This window comes from Bos indicus x Bos taurus, chromosome 8 (genome assembly GCF_003369695.1).
Source record: "Bos indicus x Bos taurus breed Angus x Brahman F1 hybrid chromosome 8, Bos_hybrid_MaternalHap_v2.0, whole genome shotgun sequence".
NCBI lineage: Eukaryota > Metazoa > Chordata > Mammalia > Artiodactyla > Bovidae > Bos > Bos indicus x Bos taurus.
Genome location: NC_040083.1, coordinates 1,259,448 through 1,284,853, shown reverse-complemented (window position 1 = coordinate 1,284,853; position 25,406 = coordinate 1,259,448). Strand labels below are relative to the sequence as shown.

General features: G+C 38.2%; 1 protein-coding gene across 4 annotated transcripts in view; it reads left to right on the top strand.

Moving 5' to 3' along the window:
- NEK1 (NIMA related kinase 1) overlaps positions 1-25,406 on the top strand; it is a 133,845-nt gene that overhangs the window by 95,335 nt on the left and 13,104 nt on the right. For all 4 annotated transcript variants that reach the window (XM_027548929.1, XM_027548930.1, XM_027548931.1 and 1 more), the window contains 5 exons: positions 469-621; positions 4,406-4,582; positions 8,876-8,996; positions 19,170-19,258; positions 20,447-20,694. In XM_027548929.1, coding sequence (XP_027404730.1) covers positions 469-621; positions 4,406-4,582; positions 8,876-8,996; positions 19,170-19,258; positions 20,447-20,694 — 788 coding nt within the window. The remainder of the gene's footprint in view (positions 1-468; positions 622-4,405; positions 4,583-8,875; positions 8,997-19,169; positions 19,259-20,446; positions 20,695-25,406) is intronic.

The following is a 25,406-nucleotide window of genomic DNA, read 5'->3' as shown; positions in this document are numbered from 1 at the left end:
TTACTGCTGGGTACCTATATGCTTCATGTATTAATTATTACCAAATGTTCTGAAGACTCAAACTTCAGTAGGTGATTTTCTCTGTTTTGCTTTGCAAAATTTTATTCAAAAGGTTAACCCCAAATTATTATTGTCAAATAGGAAGTGTCAGTTGCTTACTTAGGTTAAAGAAGATAAAACAAATTTTCTTAGAATAGTTTTCTCTACTTTTAATCCATATCACGTTTGTCTTAGGATTTTTTTTTCTATTCTCTGCAATTTATAGAAACAAAATATTAACATATTTTATCTATTTTTGTACTATCCCAAATTATTCTTAGTTTAAAATTTTTTTTCTCAAGTAAAAATGTTATAGAAACATAACTTACATTTTTTCCATTTTTATATTTCCTAAAACTAGAATCTGCCTTTAATGCAATGTTGTTATTAGATTCTATCACTGAAATTTTTTATATCTTTTTATTTTAGAACATATAGTGGGAGAGGTTATTAAATTAGATCCTAGTGGATCTCCAAGAAAAGTCTGGGGGAAAAGTCCTACAGATTCTGTTCTGAGGATACTTGGAGAAGCTGAACTACAACTTCAGACAGAACTACTGGAAAACACATCTATTAGAAATGGTGAGCAGAGAAGCTATTTTTTTTATATTAGAAATAATGTTAAAAACATACTTAGTTACCATTTTGTGTATGTGATGCCTGAACACTTAAGATTTACTCTCTTAGCAGCTGTACATTTAGTGGTAACTGTAATTAACCACGCTGTGTGTTAGAGCTCTAGAAATTTATGCATAAACATAAATGTAAACAGCTGAAGGCTTGTACCCCTTAGAGACATCTCCCTGTTTCTCCCACCTCTGAGGCCCTGGCAACCACTGTTGCAGTTTCTGTGAGTTCGGCTTTTTAGATTCCATTTATATATATCATACAGTGTTTATCTTTTTGTGTCTGACTTATTTGTAACATTTAGAATAATATCTTCCATGGATTTCCTTCATTCTTAAGGGTGAATACTATTCCATTGTGTGTGTGTGTGTGTATATATATATACACACACATCCCCCATTTTCTTTATCTATTTGTTCGTGTACACTCAGTTTCTTTCCATGTCTTGGCTACTGTGAATAGTTCTCCAGTGAATGTAGGAGTGCAGATATCCCTTCAAGATTCAGATTTAATTTTCTTTCAAGAAATACTCGGAAATGGAATTGCTGTATAGTTCTGTTTTCATGTTTGAAGAACCTCAGTACTGTTCTCCAGAGGGGCTACACCAGTTCACATTCCCGCTAACAGTGCACAAGGGTTCCCATTTCTTCACATCCCCACCAGTATTTGTCATCTCTCCTTTTCTCCTTTTTTTTTATAATAGCTATGGTAACAAGAATGAAATGATCTCTCATTGTGATTTTGATTTGCATTTCCCTGATTATTAGTGATATTGAGCTTCTCTTTATATATCTGTTGGCCATTTGTATGTCTTTGGAGAAATGTCTATTCAGTTCCTTTACTTTTTAAAACAAATTTAATTTTTATTGAAGTATAGATTTACAGTGTTGTGGAAGTTTCAGGTGTACAGCAAAGTGCTTCAGTTATATATATATACAGAAAACCACTCTTTTCTAGATTCCTTTCCCATATAGATCTTTACAGAATATTGATAGAGCTCCCTGTGCTATACAGTAGGTCCTTGTTAATTATTCTTTGCCCACTTAAAAATTGCTATCATTAATTAATAATGGTAAAAAATTTAATATGCCAGATTTTTTTTGCTGTTGAGTTGTATGAGTTCCTTAAATATTTTATGTTAAACTCTTATCACATATATAGTATACAAATAGTTTTTATTATTCTGTAGATTCCCTTTTTATTTTATTGGTTTTTCCTTTGCTGTGCAGAAGCTTTTTACTCTGATGTAGTCTCGCTTTTTGTTTTTCTTTTTTTTTTCCTTCTGTTGCTCATGCTTTCGTGTGTTATCCAAAAATTTCTTAGTAAGATGTATACAATCTTTTTTTGAAGTGCCTAGTCAAGTGTGTTGCTTATTTTTCCATTACGTTGGTTTTCCTTTGGTTGGTTACATGTGTAGATTATATCATCAATAGTTGGAAATAGTTTTTTTGTCCAGTATTTATTTGATCATTTCTTTTTCTTCTCATTGCATTTGAAAGCCTGTAGACCAGTCTTCAGTCTTCATGGTGCTTGTTCCTGGTTTTAATAGATACTTTTTTATAGCAGAAGAGTCAGACTGAACAGATCACAGGTGTGATCTCTGCCACTGTCAGACTGTTGATGAGGCTTGGTGAAGGGAAAATGTTCCAAAGCATGAGCAACACTGTAGTTTTGTTCTTGTTGACTAGGAAGAAGTAAGGTAAAACAGCTCACAGATACCTGTTCACAACTTTGTTCCCTAAGGGGGTTAACTGAACTAGGCAGCTCCTGCTGGTCCAGGGTTACAGATGGACTGTGGGCAGCAAAGAGGGCCTGCCTGACTTTAGTGATGATGAACTAAGCAGAGACAGTGAGCAAGGCTCTCTGCTTTTCCCCACCTACTTCAGTCACGTGTGCTCAAACATGGCAGACAGAAGATGGAATTGTTTGCTGGAAATACAGTGGGTTGAGGACCTTTGGAGGAGAATGTTTTTAATGATGGACTCTTGCTTAAATTTTAATGGGGAAGGTAAGGAGAGTATCTGTGGTAGGTTCAGTGGGTTGTGAGTCCTGGTCGGGTTTGGGTGGGGTAGCAGAGGGTGATGAGTGGGAATACAGGATGTTAGGGGTTAGGAGGTGGGACAGTTAACTTTGAACATTCTGAGGAGCTGTGTTTAGTGACAGGATCTCTAAGATGTGAACATGGAGTGACTGAGGTGAGGGGAAGAAAGCATCATGGGGATGAATTGACCAGCCCAGATCCAGGAGGCTTGTTCAAGGTGTAGACATAAATCTAGCAGGTTAGCTAAGACAGAACCCGGGTGGGAGCTCCCAGCAGTGAACTGGAGAGCAGCATCTCCAAGGAGTGGATGTGGCTGACTTGGGTGTCTTCCAGTCATTGCAGTGAGCTGTTCGGGCAAATCCATGCTCTCCAGACAGCAGTGAAAAGGATGGAAAGTTTCTGAGCATTTGCCACAAAAACACACAAAAACTTGAGTTCATAATTTTAAAGATAGCACCTTGATATATATATACACATATGTATGTGTGTATGTAATTCTGACATTTCTGTATAGATGTAAAAGTTTCACCCAAAGGAAGAGGCAAATAAACCATGTTAACCACCTTAGAAATTTATTTTTATTTTTAAATTTTTTCACCACTTGGTATTTGTGGCTTTATTATCAAGTAACTGTATTATTTTGTAACTATTGTCAAGCTTCAGTATGTTTCAAATAACTAAATGCTGCAACTGAGACATTAAAAATGCAAACTAACTTACCAAAATAATTGTATTCTGAGTATTATGTATAATATTATACATTTTATATTATATAAAGGGTTTTTATACAAAAAGTTAAGGTTTGTTTATGATCATTGAAAATCTGAAATACATTTGAACAAAGCATTCCTATGCATACATATGTAATCACTCAACAAAACCATATATGAGTGGTTTTGAAAAATAAAATTACATTCATACAACAAAGGTGAAATATTTTTATTAATTTGACAGTATTATTACAAAACTACATACATATGAATGATATGACTTCATTCTGTATATTTGCAGATTTTAAGAAATAAATTTTATTTTAAGAAATTTGTATAGTTCATAATCATTAAAATGTCTATCCACAGGCATAATGTAGACCCAGTCCCTGTGAATAGAAGAGTTTTGATGGTCAGTCATATCATCTGTGTATGACACCATAATTTTAGAAAAATATCCTATTCAGTTGTACAGTTTGATACATCTTCATAGCTCTGCTTGTCATCAGTAATTACAGATGAGGTACAGAGCTTAGAGGAGAATGTACAGAGAACTAGGTACTCAGGAAAGAGTATCACTGGTTTCTCAAGTGGAGAACACCATAAACACCCAGACACAGTAAATTAGTCATTAAACTAAGTGTCAGTCCTTCACAAAGGTTCGTACACTGTTGTGTCATACATAGCTTTGATGCTGAAACGTCTTAAGTTCAAAAACTGAATGAGAGCTGTGATTTTTAAGTAAAGTCAAACATTTTTCTAACTGATCTGAAAAACCTGAAAAACAGTATCTTTATAACAAAAATGCCTTCAAATTTAAATTTAATTTGACTATCATGTGCCTTAATCATTTATTAATTTCTAGTACATAACAGAACTTAACTAGTAGTTACCTGCTGTGAGAGTGAACTTTGTTCTAAATGCTATTGCAGATAAAAGTCAAGTCAGTGTGAGAACATAGCATGATTTTTCATTTTTGTTGTTTCAGAGATTTCTCCTGAAAGCGAGAATTTCAAATCCTTAATTACTGAAGAAGAAAAAGTAAAATGTATTCCACTTGAAATGAACCCACCAGCTACTCTTGATTCTTCTGTTGAGACAAACAGTCCAAACATTAGTGAAGCATCTCCACAGACAGCATTGAAAGCAGAAGGAGATTTGGAGGGTATGTTTTCATGGGGCAAAAGATTTATTTGGTTTAATAATACTTCATTGTCTTCCTTATAAACAAACCTTCAAAATATTTGTTTATGTTTGGGTGATTCATCTCAAATTAGGTTCACTATTTTTCCAGTACCGGGTCTTTTTTTATCACCACATTGCAAATCACCCCAAAACGTAGTGTTAGAACAACATCCATTTTACTCTGTCTCCCAGTTTTAGAACAACAGCCAATTTTACTCTGTCTCCTCATTTTGTGTGTTGGGAATTGAGTCAAGCCCTGGCTCACCGCCGTACTTTTCTAGTGCATGTGCTGTCATCTCTGTGATGACCTGGTCTCGTGGGTCCAAGAGGGCTTAACTGGTGTCCTGACTGGTACAGCTGAAAGATGGTGAGGCCTGCCCCTTCCTCTTCATACAGCCTCCAGGCCTTTCTCTGTACTCTGTCCAACAGGGTGGTCTGACGTCTTCCATGGCTCACAGGTACACAGGTAGAAGCTGCTTATACTCGTAGAAGCTAGTCTCCAAACTGGCACAGGGTTGCTTCTGCTGTACTTCATTGGTCAAAGTAGTTACAAACAAGCCTGGATTAAGAGGGAGGGGAAACAGACACCTCTCAAGGGTAAAAGGGTTAAATGTTTTGTTGTTGTTGAGTCATTTAGTCATATCCAACTCTTCGCGACTCCACGGACTGCAGCATGCCAGGCTTCACTGTCCTTCACCATCTCCCAGAGTTTGCTCAAACTTCTGTCAGTTGAGTCAGTGATACTATCTCATCTTCTGTTGTCCCCTTCTCCTGCCTTCAGTCTTTCCCAGTATCACAGTCTTTTCCAGTGAGTCAGCTCTTCATACCAGCTGGCGAAAGTATTGGAGCTTCAGCATCAGTCCTTCCAATAGATTATTCAGGGTTGATTTCCTTTAGGGTTGACTGGTTCGATCTCCTTTCAGTCCAATGGACTGTCAAGAGTCTTTGTTTTTGTAGCCATCTTTAATGTTAATGTCTGCCCTTTTACCAAACTTATTTACATCCCCTCACATGCAGAATACACTGACTCTTCATAGCCACATCTTATTATGACATTGGCTCAGATGTTGTCCTCAAGGTCAAGTCTGTGTTTAAATGAGGTTCTTTGGATGCAGTTCTTTGAATACATTTACTTTCAATCTGAAGACCTAGAGAGTTCTTTTCACTTGCTTTTTCACTCATAAATCTAACAGTGATGAAGAGGATGTGAGACTCCTTGTCAAAAATAGGGAAGGTACAAGATTGTGGGTACATAGAAATGGGATCCCACCAGGAGTAGCTTGGCTGGCTTGCTTCCCTCCCACCAAACACTGGTACCCTCAAAGGCTCTTCTTTTGGGCTATATCTTTCCTTTCAATCACGCTGGGGAGTGCTTCTGCAAGTATTAATGATTTTGTAAATTTTGTATGAATGTTACTGACATTTAGTGAAAAACCACTGGGGTATTTGGTTTGGGTTTGTTTTTTTTGAGACTGTGCCCTCTACCTGCAGTTTCTGTGAGGAAGGCAATTGAGATGCTCAGCAATCTTCTTGTCCAACAGCAAGAGTCAGAAAGACAGACCTTTAAATCCTCTGTGCCCCAGCAGAAGGTCTTACGGCCTTCTGTTTTTGACCTCTGTCTTTGCCCTGAGACCATGCCCTGAGACCTCAGGCATACTTTGCCTGAGGTTAGTGTCTATTCGGAGGCATCTTTTCCCTTGAGAAACTGCCTCTTCTGAGTTCTCTTCATGAGCTACACTGATCTTTTTTCAACTCACCTTTTTCTCCTTGTAGTTTATAAGTGGCTGCCTTAGGAATCTCACTGGCACTGTAAATGGTCTACTCAGATAGCTCCTTAGCTCGGTCACTGAATCTCTTAGGTGCATTTTCTTTCATCTTTTTTCATGTCACAGGGCCACTTTCTGCCACCAGGTCACAAGAATGCCCTTTCCTCCAGCCTCTAGTAACCGCCTTTCATGGGCCAGGCTCTCACCACAGCCTCCTTGAAACCTTTCAGTGTCAGATGCTGGCCTGTCCCCAAACTAGTGCACATATCTAACCTTCGTTGTGTCAACACCCTATCTACAGATAGGAAATTCTGTTTCAGTTATCTCTCACTGCAAAGCAGTTTGCTTCCCAGACTTAGTGACTTAACTGTCTTGATTTATCTCACACTCTGTGGATCCAAAATCACTGCAGATGGTGACTGCAGCCATGAAATTAAAAGACGCTTACTCCTTGGAAGGAAAGTTATGACCAACCTAGATAGCATATTCAAAAGCAGAGACATTACTTTGCCAACAAAGGTTTGTCTAGTCAAGGCTATGGTTTTTCCTGTGGTCATGTATGGATGTGAGAGTTGGACTGTGAAGAAAGCTGAGCGCCAAAGAATTGATACTTCTGAACTGTGGTGTTGGAGAAGACTCCTGAGAGTCCCTTGGACTGCAAGGAGATCCAACTAGTCCATTCTGAAGGAAATCAGCCCTGGGATTTCTTTGGAAGGAATGATGCTAAAGCTGAAACTCCAGTACTTGGCCACCTCATGAGAAGAGTTGACTCACTGGAAAAGACTGATGCTGGGAGGGATTGGGAGAAGGGGACGACAGAGGATGAGATGGCTGGATGGCATCACTGACTCGATGGACGTGAGTTTGAGTGAACTCCGGGAGATGGTGATGGACAGGGAGGCCTGGCATGCTTCGATTCATGGGGTCGCAAAGAGTCGGACACGACTGAGCGACTGAACTGAACTGAGCTGTGGATTAGGAACTGGGACATTCCTTCTCCTCCTCATGGCATCAACTGGTATCTCTCAGTGGTTTTGAGCCATCAGCTGCGCTTACTTGGGTGGGAGATGCTGTCACTCCACACCTGGCATCTCGGCTCAGCTGGGCCTGCGCTGCTGGGTCCCACTCCTGTGCTTTAAGTCTCAGGGCCTTGCCATGTTGTCTCTCCAGGGTCCTTAAACTGCTTTCTTGGTGGTTTAAACTTCCAGATTCCAAAGTGGAAACTGCTGATTCTCTTAAAAGGCTGGATGTGGCCAGGCCTACAGGACTCCAGCTGTACCCCACAGGTCCAGGCAATCACACTGCTGATCCAGACTGAGGGACTTGGGACAACAGAGCCCCCTCTGGATGAGAGGAAGGCTGGACAGCTGCCACATGTGTGACCTTGTAGTCTTGTGAAATATTCTTGTTCATTAGAATCTTAGTTAATGGGTATCTTATGTCTTTTCTTAAAAAAAAAAAAAAAAGAACCTGTTAGGTGTATATTTAATAATAGTGACTGTATAGCCTATTAGAGCTGGGACACTTTTTCTGCAAGAGCCATGTAGTAAATATCGTTGCCTTTGTGGGCAGTACAGTCACAAATCTAGTTTGTGGAATGAGTCACATTGATGTGGCTTAAGGTGCCAGAGAACAGTTACTCGTTTAAAAAATTTTGAGCAGGACATCCCTCCTCCAAGTGCTTACTTGAAAGGGTGACCAAAAAATCATTTGAATAAAAGATAAAAATTTTAAGAATTGGTATAATACGAATCATCTCTCTAAAACAGGACAACTAATTAGAAACTTTTAAAATAGAGAAGAAAAAAAAGGAATGGCCATGGTGGCTGAAACAAGAAAGTATTAATAATTTAGATAATTGGACAGGAAAAAGAGAAATTAACAAACGAAGAGAGAAACTCTCTTCTCATTGCTGTTAACTTTCAGGAAATATCACTCAGGTGAAAAATGAGCCACTGCCAGAGAACAGAGATAGTTCCCTGGTTATTAATTATTTGAGGGTTTAGGAAAATAGGTTTAGCATCCTAGTTATATTCGCCTTTTCACTGTGAAAGTCCAGGTAAGAAGGTTTTGTTGTTTTTTTTTTTGATGATTGAACTTTCCCATCAGTTACTAATCAATCATATTATATTCTACTTTCTTTCCATATTTCTGGCCATAGATAGTGTTAATTCTATAAGTTTTTATGTCGTCTAGAAAGCAATTTGTATATTACTGAAATGTTAATGAAGAAAAACTTCTTGATAATAATGAAAAATACAGAGTACACTATATTTCTCTGGGTATTTTTATTGCAGTGAAAATGCAAAAGGAGAAGTCTGTTATTTCAGAAACAACTAGAGTGTAAAGACAGTAAGATTAAGGATCTATAGATAAACTACTGATTTTTTGTTGCAATTACTACACTAGCCTGAAACGAGGTGTGATCATTTATAAGAGATTTACTTTGTTTTCTCTAAGTGGATTTTGCTTTGAGACCTGTTTCTTGCCCTGTTTTTGCCTTGCAGAGCCTGATGACTTGGAGGCAGAAGTGCTGCAGGAGCCAAGTGGAGCAGACAGAGATGGTGGTTTGCCCCAACCTGTTCTCGACATGTGGGTCACTGAGAGAGAAGGAGCAGAGGAGGTTGAGTACGTCACCTCTTCCCTTGTATTTCACACCTGCTCCCTTCATGTCATGCCTTTCATGGAAATACTGGAGTAACATAATATTATATTAAGTCAATTACAAAAATAGTTAATTTGGGAATAAGTATCACATTCATGAGGTTCAGAAATCAGCAAGTGTATAAAAATATACAGTAAAAGGTCTGTTTCCCACTTTTGTCCCCACCCAGCAAATTCCCACTCTGTCCTCTTTCCAAACATGATTAATATATACAGAAGCAAAAGCGAAGATATAGTCTCCCTCACTTTTGAATGGACTTCCCTTGTGGCTTAGATGGTAAAGATCCACCTGCAATGCGAGAGACCTGGGTTTGATCCCTTGGGTTGAGAAGATCCCCTGGAGAAGAGAAGGGCTACCCACTCCAGTATTCTTGCCTGAGAATTCCCCGGACAGAGGAGCCTGGAGGGTTATAGTCCATAGGGTCACAGAGTCAGTCACGACTGAGCACCTTTCACCTTCACTTTTAAATATAGTTGTCATTATAAGGCACAGAGTTTTTTCCACCATTTTATGTCAGTAATTGGGGAATTTTTTCATATTAATACACAGAGGGCTTCCTCTTTTTTGCTACTTTAAGGCTACGTCGTGTTCCAATATATGGATATACCATAGCTCTAATTAGTCTCCTATACTAGTTGCTATGACAGATGATGCTACAGTGGATAACCTTTAGTGAGGTTACTTTGCATGTATATAAATATAGTCGCCTCCCCTTCCCACCCAATTCAAGCTTTCATGTAAGCTCTGCACTGTTATTGGTAAGCTTATTCCTGGCTATATCATCTTGTGATTATTTTATTAATGATAACTATAAGGTGGTATATATGAAAACTTACACCTTCTTTGTGTTGTTTTGTTACCACTCTCTTATTGGTATCCTACTATTGTTCATGTAGACTTTCAGTTGAATCTTTTGTATGTTTCATATGCACAATCATATGAAAATAATGATGGCTTTCTGTCTTTCCAGTTTTTTTCACACTCATTTCTTTCTCTCCAGTTGCATCACTTAGTACATTTTATACAGTTAAATATTGGAAATAGGGTTCTCTCTCTTGTTCTTAACTTCAGTGAAATGTTTCTAATGTTAACCATCATTAGGCATGACTATAATTTCTAGCTTAAGCAGTGTCTGCTCATTTTACTGGCTAAAAAGTCTGAAATGTATTATATCAAATGACTTTTTGGCATCAGTGGAACCATTCATGTAATTGTTTTCCCTTATCTATCAGCATAATAAATTAATAGGTTACCTAATATTGAATTATCCTGCATACCTTAGTAAACTCTGCTTGGTCTTCTGTTTGCTAATTTTAATGTACTTCTGTTTGCTAATACTTCATTTTGTGATTTTTTTTTTTGCCATTAATTTTTAAAATTAATTTTTATTGGAGTATAGTTGATTTACAATGTATTAGTTTCAGCTGTACAGCAGAGTGAATCAAATATACATATATTCACTCTTTTTCAGATTCTGTGCGCATATAGGCCATTACAGAGTATTAAGTAGAGTTCCCTGTGCTATACAGCAAGTTCTTATTTATCTATTTTGTATATAGTAGTGTGTATATGTCAATCCCAGTCTTCCAATTTATCCCCCTCCTGTATCCCCTGGTAACCATAAGTTTGTTTTCTACAATTGAGTCTTTATTTCTGTTTTATAAATAAGTTCATTTGTACCTTTTTTTTTTTTTGAATTCCACATAGAAGCAATATCATATATTTGTTTTTCTCAGTCTGACTTACTTCACTCAGTATGACAATTTCAGGATTTTTGTATTAGTACTTGGGAGAATCCTCTTATAGTTCCCTTTTGTCCGGGGAAATCACTGTCATATTTTGGTGTTCTTGTTACCTTCCTTCTTAAAATAATAATTGGAAGTTCATTCCTTTGTTCTGCTCATAACAAGGGTTGTCAGATGTTTTCTGTAAAGGGCCAGATAGTGAACTTTTTTGGCCCTGTTGACCATATGCTCTGTGATGTGGCTATCCGGTGCTGCCTTTGATCTGCAAAAGCAATCACAGGTAACACGTAAACAGGTGAGTGTGGCTGTTCCAGTGCAACTTTATCTGTGAAAACAGGAGGTGGGCTGGACTTGGACATGGATACAGAGAACCATGTGCAAGAATGTTTATTTCAGGAGAGTCACAGGAAATCATTTGAAATAGTCTGATCAGGAATAAGGAAGTGGCTCAAAACACTGTTCTAAGTGTCCTGCTGAGCTATTTCAGGTCTTAAAAGATGATGCTGTTAAAGTGCTGTACTCAGTATGCCAGCAAATTTGGAAAACTCAGCAGTGGCTGCAAGACTGGAAAAGGTCAGTTTTCATTCCAATCTCAAAGAAAGACAATGCCAAAGAATGTTCAAACTACTGTACAATTACACTCATTTCACAAGCTAGCAAGGTAATGCTCAAAATCCTTCAAGCTAGGCTTTAACAGTACAAGAACCAAAAACTTCCAGATGTACAAATTGGATTTAGAAAAGGCAGAGGAATCGGAGATCAAATTGCTAACATCTGTTGGATCATAGAAAAAGCAAGGGAATTAAAAAATCTACTTCTGCTTCATTGACAATGCTAAAGCCTTTGACAGTTTATCACAGCAAATGGTGGAAAATTCATAAAGAGATGGGAATACCAAATCACCTTACCTGTCTCTTGAGAAAACTGTTTGCAGAACAAAAAGCAACAGTCAGAGCCAGACATGGAACAATGGACTGGTTCAAAATTGGAAGGAGTACATCAAGCCTGTATATTGTCCCCCTGCTTATTTAACTTATATGCAGAGTACCTCATGCCAGATGCCAGGTTGGATGAATCACAAGCTGGAATCAAGATTTCTGGGAGAAACAGAAAACTCAGATATGCATATAATGTCACTCTAATGGAAGAAAGTGAAGAGGAACTGAAGAGCTTCTTGATGAAAGTAAAAGAGGAGAGGGAAAAAGCTGGCTTAAAACTCAGCATTCAGAAAGCTAAGATCATGGCATCCATCATGGTAAAGATGGGGAAAAAATGGAAACAGTGACAGATTTTATTTTCTTGGGCTTCAGAATTACTGTAGATGGTGACTGCAGCCATGAAATTAAAAGACACTTGCGCCATGGAAGAAAAGCTATGGCAAACCTAGATAAAATATTAAAAAGCAGAAACATCACTTTGCTGACAAAGGTCTATCTAGACAAAGCTGTGGGTTTTCCAGTAGTCATGTGCAGTTGTGAGAGTTTGACCATAAAGAAGGATGAGTGCTGAAGAATTGATGTTTTTGAACTGTGGTGCTGGAGAAAACTTTTGAGAGTCTCTTGGACTGCAAGGAGATCAAATCAGTCAATCCTAAAGGAATTCAATCCTGAATATTCATTGGAAGGACTGATGCTGAAACTCCAATACTTTGGCCACCTGATGCAAAGAGCCGACTCATTGGAAAAGACCCTGATGCTGAGAAAGATTGAGGGCAGGAGGAGAAGGGGGCGACAGAGGATGAGATGTTTGGATGGCATCACTAATTCAGTGGACATGAGTTTGAGCAAACTCTGGGAGATGCTGAAGGACACACAAGCCTGGTGTGCTGCAGTACGTGGGGTCACAAAGAGTTGAACACGACTTAACAAAGTCACAACAACAAAGTATACTGTGTAATGGGTAGTATGCAGCACTGAAATTAAATGGAACTCCTTGTATAAATACAGAAATATGTCCAGAGTATTTGATGATATTGAATAAAAAGCATTTCCATATATTAGAACAATACTGTGATAATCCTATAAAATGTTCTTAAGTGTATATATGCTGCTAGGTCACTTCAGTCATGTCCGACTCTTCGACTCTATGCCGTCCCATAGACGGCAGTCCACCAGGCTCTGCCATCCCTGGGATTCTCCAGGCAAGAACACTGGAGTGGGTTGCCATTTCCTTCTCCAGTGCATGAAAGTGAAAAGTGAAAGTGAAGTTGCCCAGTCCTGTCCGACTTGTAGTGACTCCATGGACTGTAGCCCACCAGGCTCCTCCGTCCATGGGATTTTCCAGGCAAGAGTACTGGAGTGGGGTGCTATTGCCTTCTCAGCATATATAAATGTATATAAATTTAGGGGAAAAGTTTAATAAGATGTATATAAAACTGATAATAGTAAAAGCAACTGGGATTTTCATTGTTTGGGGAAATCCTAAAAGGAAAAAATTTTTTCATTGAGATAAATATATGAATATATTTATTTATATACATTTTATCATTTTAATAATTTTGAGTGTACAATTTTATACTCTATGGTTCCAGTACATTTTCCTCGACCCCAGTGGAACCCTTGTACCTATAAGCACCCACTCTTCATGTTCACCTCCCCAGCTCCTGCCACCACTGATCTGTCTTCATGGATTGGCCTATTCTGGACATTTCCTATAGAATCACAGTATGTGGCTTTTTGTATCTGCCTTCTTTCAGTTAGCATACTGCTTTCAGGGCTTGTCTGTGTTATAGGATGTATCAGTTCTTCATTCCTTTTCATGAATAATATTCCTTATATGACTATAGCCTATGTTTTTATACATTGTGCAGTTGATAGCATTCAGCAGATGATGATGGTCATTTCCAGGGTAGTTTCTGCCTTTTGCCTGTTTTGAATGGTGCTTCTGTAAACATTGTGTACAAGTCTTTGCACATCTTTATTGAGTTCTTTTGAGTATATATCCAGAGTGGAATTGCTGTAGCAAATGATATTTTATGTTTCCCTTTCTGAGGAATCAAGCATTACATTTTGAATGAAAAAATATATTACTTGTATGATTAAAAATAAATAACTTTTTAAAATAAAAATAAGAGTTACTCAGAATTTAAAACTGGAAAAGTAAAAAATTATTTAAATTTGAAATGAACTAAATGAGTTCACATTTATGGGGCTTCCCAGGTGGTGCTAGTAGTAAAGAACCAGCCTGCCAATGCAAGAGACATAAAAGATGTGGATTTGATCTCTGGATTGGGAAGATCTCCTGGAGGAGGAAATAGCAACCTATTCCAGTATTCTTGCCTGGAGAATCCCATGAATAGAGGAGTCTTGCAGGCTACAGTCCATGGGGTTCCAAAGAGTTGGGAGGAGAAGGGGACAATAGAGGATGAGATGGCTGGATGGCATCACCAACTTGATGGACATGAGTTTGAGTGAACTCCGGGAGTTAGTGAAGGACAGAGAGGCCTGGCATGCTGTGATTCATGGGGTCGCAAAGAGTCGGACACGACTGAGCAACTGAACTGAAGTGACTCAGCAGCAGAAAAAGTACTAGCAAAATTAAAATTGCCTTATAATCAAAAAAAGAAAAGCCATCCCAAGAAAAAGAAATGCAAAAGGCAAAATGGCTGTCTGAGGAGACTTTACAAGTAGCTGAGAAAAGAAGAAAAGCAAAAGGAAAAGGAGAAAAGGACAGATATACCCATCTAAATGCAGAGTTACAAAGAGAAGTAAGGAGAGAGAAGAAAGCCTTTCTAAGTGATGAATGCAAAAAAATAGAGGAAAACAATAAAATGGAAAAGGCTAGGAGTCTCTTAAAGAAAATTTGAGATACCAAGGGAACATTTCATGCAAAGATGGACAGAGTAAAGGACAGAAGTGGTATGGACCTAACAGAAGCAGAAGATATTAAGAAGAGGTGGCAAGAATACACAGAACTGTACAAAAAAAGGTCTTAATGACCCAGATAACCACATGGTGTTATCACTCACCTAGAGCCAAACATCCCGGAATGCAAAGTCAAGTGGGCCTTAGAAAGCATCACTACGAACAAAGCTAGTGAAGGTGACGGAATACCAGCTGAGCTATTTCAAAACCTAAAAGATGGTGCTGTTAAAGTGCCGCAGTCAATATGCCAGCACATCTGGAAGGCTCAGCAGTGGCCACAGGACTGGAGAAGGTCAGTTTTCATTCCAATCCCAAAGAAAGGCAATGCCAAAGAATGTTCAAACTACCACGGAATTGCACTCATTTTACATGCTAGCAAAGTAAAGCTGAAGATTCTCCAAGCAAGGCTTCAACAGTACATGAACTGAGAACTTCAACTGGATTTAGAAAAGGCAGAGGAACCAGAGATCAAATTGTCAACATCTGTTGGATCATAGCAAAAGCAAGAGAATTCCAGAAAAACATCTACTTCTGCTGTACGCCAGAGCCTTTGACTCTGTGGATCACAACAAACTATGGAAAATTCTTAAAGAGATGGGAATACCAGACCACCTGACCTGCCTCCTGAGAAATCTATATGCAAGTAAAGAAGCAACAGTTAGAACTGGACATAGAACAACGGACTGGTTCAAAATTGGGAAAGGAAAGGCTGTATATTGTCACCCTGCTTATTTAACTTATATGAGGTTCGTGACATTGTACAGGAGACAGGGATCAAGACGATTCCCATAGAAAAGAAATGCAAAAAAGCAAAATGGCTGTCTGGGGAGGCCTTACAAATAGCTGTGAAAAGAAGAGAAGCAAAAAGCAAAGGAGAAAAGGAAAGATATAAGCGTCTGAACGCAGAGTTCCAAAGAATAGCAAGAAGAGATAAGAAAGCCTTCTTCAGTGATCAATGCAAAGAAATAGAGGAAAACAACAGAATGGGAAAGACTAGGGATCTCTTCAAGAAAATCAGAGATACCAAAGGAACATTTCATGCAAAGATGGGCTCAATAAAGGACAGAAATGATTTGGACCTAACAGAAGCAGAAGATATTAAGAAGAGATGGCAAGAATACACAGAAAAACTGTACAAAAAAGATCTTCACGACCCAGATAATCACGATGGTATGATCACTGACCTAGAGCCAGACATCCTGGAATGTGAAGTTAAGTGGGCTTTAGAAAGCCTCAATACGAACAAAGCTAGTGGAGGTGATGGAATTCCAGTTGAGCTATTTCAAATCCTGAAAGATGATGCTGTGAAAGTGCTGCACTCAATATGCCAGCAAATTTGGAAAACTCAGCAGTGGCCACAGGACTGCAAAAGGTCAGTTTTCCAATCCCAAAGAAAGGCAATGCCAAAGAATACTCAAACTACCACACAATTGCACTCATCTCACACGCTAGTAAAGTAATGTTCAAAATTCTCCAAGCCAGGCTTCAGCAATATGTGAACCGTGAACTTCCTGATGTTCAAGCTGGTTTTAGAAAAGGCAGAGGAACCAGAGATCAGATTGCCAACATCCGCTGGATCATAGAAAAGGCAAGAGAGTTCCAGAAAAACATCTGTTTCTGCTTTATTGATTATGCCAAAGCCTTTGACTGTGTGGATCACAATAAACTGTGGAAAATTCTGAAAGAGATGGGAATACCAGACCACCTGACCTGCCTCTTGAGAAACCTATATGCAGGTCAGGAAGCAACAGTTAGAACTGGACATGGAACAACAGACTGGTTCCAAATAGGAAAAGGAGTACGCCAAGGCTGTATATTGTCACCCTGTTTGTTTAACTTATATGCAGAGTACATCATGAGAAACGCTGGACTGGAAGAAACACAAGCTGGAATCAAGATTGCCGGGAGAAATATCAATAACCTCAGATATGCAGATGACACCACCCTTATGGCAGAAAGTGAAGAGGAACTGAAAAGCCTCTTGATAAAAGTGAAAGAGGAGAGTGAAAAAGTTGGCTTAAAGCTCAACATTCAGAAAACTAAGATCATGGCATCTGGTCCCACCACTTCTTGGGAAATAGATGGGGAAACAGTGGAAACAGTGTCAGACTTTATATTTCTGGGCTTCAAAATCACTACAGATGGTGACTGCAGCCATGAAATTAAAAGACGCTTACTCCTTGGAAGGAAAGTTATGACCAACCTAGATAGCATATTCAAAAGCAGAGACATTACTTTGCCAACAAAGGTTCGTCTAGTCAAGGCTATGGTTTTTCCTGTGGTCATGTATGGATGTGAGAGTTGGACTGTGAAGAAGGCTGAGCACCGAAGAATTGATGCTTTTGAACTGGGGTGTTGGAGAAGACTCTTGAGAGTCCCTTGGACTGCAAGGAGATCCAGCCAGTCCATTCTGAAGGAAATCAGCCCTGGGATTTCTTTGGAAGGAATGATGCTTAAGCTGAAATTCCAGTACTTTGGCCACCTCATGTGAAGAGTTGACTCATTGGAAAAGACTCTGATGCTGGGAGGGATTGGGGGCAGGAGGAGAAGGGGACGACAGAGGATGAGATGGCTGGATGGCATCACTGACTCGATGGACGTGAGTCTGAGTGAACTCCGGGAGATGGTGATGGACAGGGAGGCCTGGCGTGCTGCGATTCATGGGGTCGCAAAGAGTCGGACACGACTGAGCGACTGATCTAATCTGATCTGATCTGATAGTACATCATGCAAAATGCTGGGCTGGATGAAGCACAAGGTGGAATCAAGTTTTCCAGGAGAAATATCAATAACCTCAGATACGCAGATGACACCACCCTTACGGCAGAAAATGAAGAGGAACTAAAGAGCCTCTTGATTAAAGGGAAAGAGGAGAGTGAAAAGGCTGGCTTAAAACTCAGCATTCAGAAAACTAAGATCTTGGCATCTGGTCCCACCACTTCATGGCAAATAGATGGGGAAACAGTGGAAACAGTGAGGGACTTGGCTCTAAAATCACTGCAGATAGTGACTGCAGCCATGAAATTAAAAGACACTTGCTCCTTTGAAGCAAAGCTATGACCAACCTAGACAGCATATTAAAAAGCAGAGACATTGCTTTGCCAACAAAGTTCTGCTTAGTCAAAACTGTTGTTTTTCCAGTAGTCATATATGTATGTGAGAGTTGGACCATAAAGAAAGCTGAGTGCTGAAGAATTGATGCTTTTGAACTGTGGTGATGGAGAAGACTCTTGAGAGTCCCTTGGACTGCAAAGAGACCAACCTAGTCAATCCTAAAAGAAATCAGTCCTGAATATTCATTGGAAGGACTGATGCTGAAGCTGGAACTCCCAATATTTTGGCCACCTGATGCAAAGAACTAACTCATTGGAAAAGACTCTGATGCTGGGAAAGTTTGAGGGCAGGAATAGAAGGGGGTGACAGAGGATGAGATGTTTGGATGGCATCACCAACTCAGTGGACATGAGTTTGAGCAAACTCTGGAAGATGCTGAAGGACAGGCAAGCCTAATGTGCTGCAGTCCATGGGGTTACAAAGAGTCGAACATGCCTTAGCAACTAAACTGAACTATAACCAAAAGCCCAGAAATAAATTACTGGTACCTTTTGGAATATACTCTTCTCGTCTTTATAATTTTGTTAACAAATAGTACATGAATTTAGTTCCCAACATTTATTGAGAGAAAAATTGTGAATTCTTTACATAAATCAGTTCACTCCCTTTAAGAGTTAAAAGATTTGTGTACAAACTCTTTTTATTTTACTGTGCTGAGCAGCATTGTTTCAAATCTAATACCATTTTATATCATTTGGTCTGAAAATTACTTTACTTACTTAATAATATACCTTGACCCTTGATGCATATCCGGTTATACAGATCTGTACTTCGTCCTTTAAATAGTTGCAAGATATTGCATGGTACTTTTACGCATTGGAGAAGGAAATTGCAGCCCACTCCAGTGTTCTTGCCTGGAGAATCCCAGGGATGGGGGAGCCTGGTGGGCTGCCGTTTTTGGGGTCACACAGAGTCGGACATGACTGAAGTGACTTAGCAGCAGCAGCAGCAGTATGTTATAATTGTGTTCTGTTTTCTGCTATTATGAGGCATTTTGATTAAAGTGGTAGTTCTTAATCATTACAACATTTTGCTATAATGGGATACTTTTTGGTGTAAAGGGATACAGCTTGCTCAGCTGTATCCCTCAAAGCTCCTGACACACAGGGCTAGGGCAAGGCCTGAGAATTTGCATTTCAGACAAGTTCTCATGTGTTACTGGCATCTAGAGGCTTCACTCTGGGAACCATTTTGGTGAGAATGTTGAGGCTGGTGTCGTGAATGAGCCTGACTGGTGGAGGTTTGAACGACTGCAGGGTAGGATGTGTTTGTGAGGGCCACTGTAACTGTGAGAAGAATATTTGAAAGTGGGATCACAGGACACTAGTGACCTGTGCTCTACTTGTCTGTGTTTGAGAGTATCTTTATTTCAGGTAAATTTTGCTTTTGTAACTGGTCTATCTATCTATGGCAGATTGGAAGATAGGATCACCATTCAGCAAAATGAACTTTCTGAAGATAAAGCCCCGAGCAGTGTGGATCACCTTAGTGAGGTTCATGTAGGTGAGCATCACAGCATTGGCCTGATTACTTTCTCAAAGGTTGTTAGCATACCTGTTCTGTTTGGACTGTATGTTAATAGAGAGCATTGCTTACCATTCACCTTAATCACTTAAAAAACGTTATAGGCATAGTGCACTGGACTCTGTATTTATTTTTTATTACATTTTTGGGGTATAGTTGATTTATAATACTGTATTAGCTTCAGGTGCATAGCCTAGTGATTCATTTTTTTAATTTGCAGGTTAGATTCCATTATAGGTTATTACAAGATACTGGGAATTGTTCCTGTGCTAGACAGTAGGTTCTTTTTGGTTATTTATTTTGTGCAGAATACAAAATAAATAATAATTATTATTGATGATTGATAAAATACATCACTATATTAATAACTATATAGTTATTACAATAGTTATATAATTATTATAATTAATAATGATTAATCCCATACTCCTAATTTGTCTCTCCACATCCGTCTCCCTTTTGGTTTATACATGTTTGTTTTCCATGTCTGTGAGTCTGTTTCTATTTTGTATATAGATTCATTGGTATTATTTTTTGGATTCCACATATAATGATATACAGTATTAATCTTTCTCTGTCTGACTTATTTCACTAAGCATTATATTGTCTTAATCCATCTATTTAGCTGCACATGGCAGAATTTCAATCTTTTGTATGGTTGCTGTACTCTGCATTTGTAAGCCTGTATTGTTTGTCAATGTGGGCAATAAAACCTTTTGATCAGTTATCTTACTTAATGTTCAAAACAAAAAGAATTGCTTGTCAAAGCTAAGCCATTATCTGAGGACATTAAATAAGTGGTTTTATTTCTAATAGTATTAATTAAAATATAAGAAGTACAGTTTTTTAATATCTTACCTATAGAAATGAAGTTGAACTGGAACTATTAAGTATGAGTGTTTAAACAGTATTTTCTCACGTGTCTTTGGATTTGTGTCTACATTTTCTAACTTCTGATATAACGGAAGTATTTAACAAATTAAACGTACCCTGGGGTTGAAGATTATTTGTAAGGTAGTGAAATCACATATATATTTTGATTTTGGTTTTCTGATAGACATGGAGTTTCTTGCCTATAATTCATGTTAAATACTGAACTTTTTCATTATCACTTAGAAAGCTGAGTATTGTATAGACTGTTCATGTAATCTTTCCTTTATTCCACAGAACCTGGAGTGGATGATTCTCCACCCTCTAAGCGCGATATAGATAAATCTATGCAACCAGAACCATTTTTCCATAAAGTGGTTTATTCTGAGCATCTGAAAGCAGTTTCTCAGGTTCAGTCAGTTCTCTGTTCACCAGAAGAATCCTTTCCACTTCGATCTCACTCTGATTCACCACCAAGGAATAAAAAACAGAATTCCTTGCTGATTGGACTTTCAACGGGTCTATTTGATGCAAACAACCCAAAGGCAAGTATGCTCCTCAGATGGAAAACTACCCATTTGATAGCATTTCACATTTATTAGTTTTCTTTGATAAACTATAATATTGACGGTGTTTTTCTTTTTATCTATTTATTTTTTACTTTTTGACCCTGACATGTCGCATGTGAAATCTTAGTTCCCTGATCAGGGGTAGAATCTGGGCCCCACTTCAGGGGCATCAGGGAACCTTAACCTCTGGACCGCCAGGAAATTCCCCAAAGTTCTTTTTTTTCAATGTTAAGTCATTCTGTGCTTGTCCTTTTTTCTATTAAAGGAAATTCTTCTTAATCTTTGGAGCCTAACCTTCCTCAGCCTCTCGAGGAAGCTGTCTCTTTTTTCTTCTCTGGCCTGTGTCGTGAACTTCTTTCTCTGAGATGGGCCATTCCATCCACACCCACACTCTGATGGTTCCCGTCGTGAACGGTAAACTTCCATGAGCTCACATCCCCCTCAGCTCACACCCCACAGCTTTTTGTTGTGTCTTTGCTTTTTCCCCTCCCTCGTTTCCCAGTACATCATAGTGTGGCCGTGAGCCACTCCTCCTTTGAAGCTGCTGCTGCCAAGATCATCCCTTACCAGCAGATCTCCTATGCTCTTTTCTTTAAACAGTTGAAATATACTCTTCTTTTATAATTATTTTATCTGTTGCCTTCTGGCATATCTTGTGTCACTCTCCAGTTTCCTTTCCTTGACTGTTACTAACAGATCTCCTTAAGAGGGTGTAGATTCTTCTGTCGTTGGGTGAATTGTTCTGTCAATGTCAAGAATTAAGTCCAGTGTTGGTGTTCATGCTTTCTTTGTCTTTACTGATTTTTTTTTTTGATCTTTAATACTTTCACATTAACTCTTAGTTGCTGAGAATAGAATATTGAAATTTTTAACTAGTATAATCATGTGTTTCTTCTTTCAGTTCTGTCAGCTTTTGCTCTATGTATTTTGAAGCTCTGTTATTGAGTGAGTAAGAATTTAGTTTTGTTCTGTTTTCTGGATGAATTGATATATTTATTGTTAGGAAGTCTCTCTGTGGGATAGTGTGATTCAAGTCTTCTATATCCTTTCTTCTCTTTCTGCTTGTTTATCAATTACTGGGAAAGCACTGTTGAAATTTCCAGTCAATTGAATATAAACTAATAATATCTTCTTAATAAATTGACCCCTTTATGATTATGAAATGACTCACTCTATCCCTAGACCTACCCCTTTGTTCTGAAATACACTTTGCCTCCTGGTTTTAATATATAGTCATTCTAGCTTCCTTATGCTTAGTGTTTACAAGGAACAGATTTTTACATCCTTTATTTTTTAATTTTATTTTTGTGTAAGGTTATTTATTTACTTATTGGGTGATCTGGCCTTTGTTGGTACACACAGGCTTTCCCTAGATGTGGTGAGTGGGGACACTCTTCCTTGCAGTTCGTAGACTTCTTATTACAGTGGCCTCTCTTGTTGCACAGCACGGGCTCCTGGCAGGCAGGCTTCAGTAATTGTGACACACAGGCTTAGTTGTTGTGCATCATGTGGAATCCACCCAGACCGGAATCGAACCTGTGTTCCTTGCATTGGCAGGTGAATTCCTAATCACCGGACCATGATGGAAGTCCCTACATCCTTTCCTTTTATCAGACTTATTTCATATAGATTTTTTGTACTTGTCATGTAGTTGAGTCTTGCTTATTAACCATATGACAGTCATTTAATCAAAGTGGTTGGGTCATTTATATTTAATGTAATTTTTGACATTATCAATATGATTGAATTAAAGTTATCATTTTGCTATTTGTTTTCTATTTGTCTCATTTCTTTTTGGTTCCTTTTTTGCTTTTATTCTCCCTTTTTGATTGAGTTTTTTTAGTGTTTTATCTCTACTGTTTGCTTTTGGTAGACTTCTCAGTTTTCAGTATACATCTTTAGATTATCACGGTCTCTATTCAAATAATATTATGCCACTTCATTTATAGCATCAGAACCTTACAACAGTACATTTCCATTTCCACTCTCTTGCCTGTCCTTTGTGGAATTGTGATGTATTTTATTTCTTCATGTATGATAAATTCCATAATACATTTCTATATTTTTGCTTTAAGTATTCATTATCTTTTAGAGAAAGTAAAAATTATGACAGGAAGTCTTTTATATTTACATGTTAACCATTCTTCATCACTTACTGTAGAATTTGAAGATATTTGGGTTCAATACATGGGTCAGGAGAATCCCGTGGAGGAGGAAATGGCAACCCACTCCAGTATTCTTGCCTGGGAAATCCCATGAACAAAGGAGTCTGGCGGGCTACAGTCCATGGGGTTTCAAAGCGTCAGACACAGCGGAGCGACTGAGCACATACACACTTTTTTTTATTTTTCTATCACTTTAAAAAATTCATTAACGCCTCTTAGGAAGCCCTGTTGGTAATGAATTTTTTTCAACTTTTATTTTATTTTATTTTTTTTTTTCAACTTTTATTTTAAAACATTTTAATTTTACTTTTACTTTGAAGGAGCATTTCCACTAGATCTAGACTTAGACTGTCTTCTTGGCTGCATTGTTTTTGATAGGAAACACCATATATAAAGTGGCGGCTTTCATAAGACAGTTGTGACAGAGTATCAGTAGAATTGAAAGTGTAACACATAAATGATTATTGAAGGTAAATTTGTAATGAGTCAGGAAAAAGTAGTTGAAAGATGAGATCTTCTCACAATCGGAGGTACATAAGGATAGACACTAGGTTGCCCAGTGGAAAACCTGCTTGTCCTTCCCACTGCTAACTTGCTTCAGTCGTGTCCGACTCTGTGCGACCCCATAGATGGCAGCCCACCAGGCTCCCCGTCCCTGGGATTCTCCAGGAAAGAACACTGGAGTGGGTTGCCATTTCCTTCTCCAATGCATGAAAGTGAAAAGGGAAAGTGAAGTCGCTCAGTCATGTCCGAATCTTAGCGACCCCATGGACTGCAGCCTACCAGGCTCATGGGATTTTCCAGGCAAGAGTACTGGAGTGGGGTGCCGTCGCCTTCTCCGGTCCTTCCCACTAGACCTTCCTTATCTAATGGGATAGTGAATAAGGGCTTGAGAGAGACCAGATGTGTTCCACTGATACTTTCTCAAATGGGGAGTAGAGTGGAAGACTGATTTCTATAAAAACTTGAGAATTTCTTGCCTTGGTACAGCAAATACAGAATCAGGGGAAGTATTAACGTACAGTTCACAAAGAGCACAAGTGCCTTAAATGTCTTCTTTTGATTTGCTAAACTATCAGTTCTTAGATAATGTCCATAATTTTTGCTTTTGTTAAGTGTTCATGATGTTTTGATGTTTTAATTCCGTTTTTAGCCTTGTTTATGGGTTGAAGTGAGCAAATATTTGTAGAAGCTATTTTGAGGGTTTAGTGTTATAGTTGAATTGCAATAGGTAGACATTAAACAAATGTGCTCATCATGAACAGTTTTGTAGTATAGTTGGAGAATAATACATAATTTTATATGAAAAATACTATAGATGAAAAACTGAGTTGATAGAATTAAGTAGCATTTCATGTGAAGTTCTAATTAGTGCAGCTAGCACTTAATTCATTCACTTTTTACATGGTTGTCTTCATTGTCAAGAAAAAATAGAACAAAGGTTGAGAAATCTAAAAGAACTGCATTTTTAAAAATGTTTTGAGGTTTTCTAAAACTTTGCTTTCCATAAAGATGAGATCTTCTCACAATCTGAGAGGATTTATAATGGTACCAAATGTTTGCTGCATAAATTATGCTACAAAAAATTGTGGAAAAAATTAGTCTAACTAGAAATGAAGTAAGATTTCAGGCAGCATGTTCTGGATTAGTAGCTATTTTCAGGAGGATTTCTTTCTGTGAATGTCAGAACTATAGAATATTATTGAAACAGTATGAAAAAGATCTAGTAGACTCAGAATTACAGAACTGAAAGTGTTCTTATATAAAATTCTTCTGTATGAAGATGAATGAAGATGAATATCCTACCTGAAACATTGATAGTCTGTCAGAAAAGACTGTGAATATTAGGATTTTAAATACAGGACCTATAGGAATTGTTGGATTGATGAGTGTGTAAACCTGTTCCGAGAGGTACATACCTCTTGAAATTTCTTTTAATTCTGTTATTTTGTGTTGGGCTATGAAGTTTATTTAATGAAGTTTATTTTAATGAAGGAAACTAGAATTGAGGTGATTTTACCAGGGCTAAAATTTATTTCAGCTAAAAAAATACTGTATCCCTTTGTGTGGTCCCCTTGTATTTAAATATATAATGCATATATGCTGTTTGTTTTTATTGATCAGCATGTATCTGGGTAAACTGTTACTGGCTGCATGTTTTGCAGCCTCTGGGTTTCTAATATACGTGGCTCAAACCATTAGAAGAACAAAGAAGTCAAGTGTAAATTCTGCTGACAGTACCATTGTTAAATACTTTAACCAGGCAGTATGTATCTGTACCATCTTGTACCATATAACCATTTTTTTCCTCTTGTGTGCTGTAATATGTAAATTATCTTCAAATAATAGAAATCTATTCTTTTTTATTATCAAAAGCAGTTTGTACCAGTAGATTTGGCCAAGTACATACCTTTTCTTACTCAGTTAACATTGTGTGTTCTGCACAGTCTCCCATCTGGTGTTTGAATCTTATCTGGGCCTTAACAGTCATGTTTCAGGTCTTACAGATTCCTGTAGGGTTGA